At 53.3% G+C, this 3,763-nt stretch overlaps 1 protein-coding gene across 1 annotated transcript in view; it reads left to right on the plus strand.

Moving 5' to 3' along the window:
• Positions 1 to 3,347, plus strand: part of TK1 (thymidine kinase 1) — a 7,463-nt gene extending 4,116 nt beyond the window's left edge. The window contains exon 4 of the mRNA XM_018572834.1: positions 3,156 to 3,347. Within this exon, the coding sequence (XP_018428336.1) occupies positions 3,156 to 3,347 (192 nt within the window). The remainder of the gene's footprint in view (positions 1 to 3,155) is intronic.
• The last annotated feature ends 416 nt before the right edge of the window (positions 3,348 to 3,763 follow it).

Below are 3,763 nucleotides of genomic sequence, written 5' to 3' on the forward strand. Positions count from 1 at the left end.
AGGTGACAGGTTCTCTTTATGGTACCTGCCCTCCCGACACAGAACAGATGTTCTGTGCAGTTCCTGACGGCTGAGACAGGTGGCGCTGTGATTAGTCTCACTGATCACACAGAGCGGACCAGGAACGGACGTTCTTGGTCCGCTCTACACTCTCTATGGCTGAGCTGTCGTGCCGTGGTCTCGGGTCCCCCAGAAGAGCGAGTGACCCCCCCGAAAACCGCGGCGGAGAAGATGGCCGCTGCTCGATTTGACACAAGCGATCGGATCACTCGTCTAAAAACCAGCGCTGGCTCCCCGCTGTACATATATCTCCGCTTGCCTGACGCAGAGCTAAATGTACAAAAAAAAAAAAACGACTCGCCCGGCGCCCGAAACTGCATGTCCCGGTCGTCAGGAATTCCACACCCCCTGTCCTTGGCCGCAGTCACACCTCTGCCAGACGTGCTCTCCATTGAGATCATTATACAGGCAGATCCACGTGCTTTAAAGCCTTTCAATTCCAGGATGAGCAAATATTGTCCTCGTACCAGAGTCCTGTCTGCGCAGTCATCCCGTGTGAGACTTGCAGCTTCCTGTAATAAAGACCGGTCCCTGCTGCGCTCTCTCCTTGTGCAGGGTGACTGGTCTTGTCTCCGCCCCCTCCTGTAATAAAGACCGCTCACTGCTGCTCTCTCTCCTTGTGCAGGGTGACTTGTCTTGTCTCCGCCCCCTCCTGTAATAAAGACCACTCACTGCCGCCCTCACTCCTTGTGCAGGGTGACTGGTCTTGTCTCCGCCCCCTCCTGTAATAAAGACCGCTCACTGCCGCCCTCACTCCTTGTGCAGGGTGACTGGTCTTGTCTCCGCCCCCACACTGTAGTGACTGGGGTCTGTTGGATCCCTATTCCCGGTGTTAAGCTTCAAAAGTAAATTAGCGCACAATTGGGTGTCATGGTGTAAATTTGGACCCGAAGTGAAAAAGCGAAGCTTTGCTATCGGGGAAGGTGAAGAAATAATCTGCCTGTTTTGTGGGGTTCCTGGTATGTGGGGGTGCCTAGGCTCTCCTGTATCCTCATAGCTGTATATCTGCAGCGTGAGATCATCTCGGGCACTGCCGCCTCTGACTGTCACTCTCGGGAGACATTGAAGTGAGATTTGTTGAGGTCACTAGTGTGCTGATCTTTTGTTCTCCTTCCTGGAGGCTCCCCGCCTCTGCCAAGATGGCCGCCTCCATATAGCGACCATGCAGAACAAGGCATGTTAAGTCCATAATGAGGGAAGATCAGATGAAGGGAGACCGAAGCCAGCAATGGTGATCAGTCCTTTGCCCTCTGCCTGCTGATTGGGGGGTATAGCTTCCAGAGTTCAGCTCCTCTTATGAAGTGAGTAATGACGCCCATCAACACCGATTGATCATGTGACATATCTGGAAAATGAATCGGGGGGGGCGGGGCAAAATGAGACCCAAAGGTAAAGCGTGAATGGGCCCATACCCAGCCAATCCCATGGTCTGGTCACGTGGTCACATTTTTAGGGGTAAAAAATAAAACCTGTTAACAGAGGAAGGTGGGTAGGGGCGGGCGAGGGCGCGCTATAGCTCATTAAGTATTATAATATCTGGAATCATAAAAACGTGAGATGAGCGCAACATGGCGACCGCTTTGTAGGTGCGAAATCATTTTTATTGTGAGACGATTGGGACACACATGCAGAAATCCTGAGTGTGCATAAGTATTCACCCCCCCTAAAAGTTAACACTTTGTAATGCCCCCATTTGCTGCCTGACATGGCTCGGTCCTGGACTCGGGCCCTATTAGCTCGGCACATCCAATCACTGGGATTCTTCAAGACAGAACTGCTGCGACTCTCATGTTGGGTTGTATTGTTGTGCAGCAATCTTCAAGTCACGCCACAGATTTTCATCTGGATTGAGGTCTGGGCTTTGACCAGGACATTTTAAATGTCCCATTCGTCTTCCAGAACAGCTTGCGAGAGGCTCCACCCCCTTTTACTAGGAAACATCCCTTCGCTCCTCAGTTTTCCGTGTTTCCTCCGTCAGGGGGGGGGGGGGAACTGGGAAAAGAGAGAGACCCCCAAAGAGGTTTTTATAGTCTTGTGTCCCCACAGGGGTGAGTTATCCTCACTTCCTGTCTCTGTGCCTTCCTCAGACAGGAAGTGAGGGGAGAACCTCCCCAGCAGACGCAGCCATAAAAACGTGACCTTGATGATTTGGACTTGCAGGGCTTTAAAGGAGAACTATGGGGGGGTCAGGACTTTCCCCCATAGTTCTCCTTAGGGTAACGGGAGGACACAAACTAGCGTCCTCCCATCACCCTAGGCTCAGTATATAGGGAGCTACAGCTCGCGGTATACTGAGACGCCGCAGCGGATCCCGACGTAGATGACGGGATCCGCCCAGCTGCGTGACTGACAGCTGGCTCCGCCTATCTAGCCAGTTGTACCCGTTCGTTCCGCCAGTCGGTGCTGGGAGCAGTGAGTGACAGTCACGGCTCTCTGCCGGCACAGGATCGAGAGGTGAGCGAGCGCCGGTATGTGTTCGCTCACTTCCCGATCTACTGAGCCGACCTGTGACAGTCTCATTGTCACAGGTCGGCTAGAACTATGAGGGGAGTGACAAGCCCCTCCCCCCCCCCTCATAGTTCTCCTTTATTATACTCCATATTCCCTCCTATGTTGCCGTCCTGGTTGTATCCTCCGGCCTTCTGCTTTTGTAGCCGGCCGTTAGTCACTATAGCAGGAGCTGGCAACCTCGGCCCTGCCGCTGTGAAATGACAAATCCCATCATGCCTGTGGTAGTCGGTCTTGCAATGCCTCATGGGACTTGTAGTTCCACAACAGCTGGACAGCCGAGGTTGCCCGCCCCCTGCCTTATACTAAATCGGGGGCAGCCAAACTCTGACCTTCCAGCTGTGGGTGGAACTACAAATCCCATGAGGCATTGCAAGATTCTCACAGACATGACTCCTGGAGAGAGATGCCTCATGGGAGAGATTCCTCATGGGATTTGTAGTTCCACCCCTAGCTGGGGGGGGGGGCCGGAGTAGTAAATGGAGGTAGCCTCAGGTGTCGGAGTAGCTGATCTGTGAATTGTAGTCAATGTGATACTGAGCAGGCGTGTTGATTTCCTGTACTGAGCTCTAACATTGTGTCTGCAGGTGGAGGTGATCGGCGGCGCAGACAAGTACCACTCGGTCTGCAGACTTTGCTACTTCAAGAGCCGGCAGCCGACGGAAGGGAAGGAAAATCTTCTTCAGGCTTTAAGGGACAAAACGACCGCAATGAAAACCAAACCCGCGCCGGCCGCGTCGCCTCGGAAACCTCTAGCGCAGGTCCAGCCCTCGGTGTGACCTGTCATAGGAGGAAGTGACCTCTGGGGGGCGCCAGACGACGGAGCCGGAGAGCTGGGGCTTGCTGGCTTGTGTGGGGCATGGGACGGTGTGCGTACATGTGCGTTGTTATCATTTTGTCTGCTTTGCCCCCTTTTTCGGTCGCTGCTCTGCTCAGAACTATGGTGGCCCCCTTTTTATGTGATCGCAAAACATTTTTACATCCAAATCTAAAATGAGGATGTTAAATTGGCATTGCAGCAGAGATCGAGGAAGGCGCAACTGCGAGTGCTACTAGTTCCCGCACGCTTGTCAGAGGTGTTGATGTGAGGCATGATGGGATTTGTAGTTTCACTACAGCTGGTAGGGGTGCCTCCCCTGGGTTAGATCCTGTGTCAGGCTTCTGTTGCCCTGGTGGGGAGATGCATCTTGTCTAT

This window comes from Nanorana parkeri, unplaced genomic scaffold (assembly GCF_000935625.1).
Source record: "Nanorana parkeri isolate BGI_ZX_2015 unplaced genomic scaffold, ASM93562v1 scaffold2145, whole genome shotgun sequence".
In the NCBI taxonomy this organism is placed as follows: Eukaryota; Metazoa; Chordata; class Amphibia; order Anura; family Dicroglossidae; genus Nanorana; species Nanorana parkeri.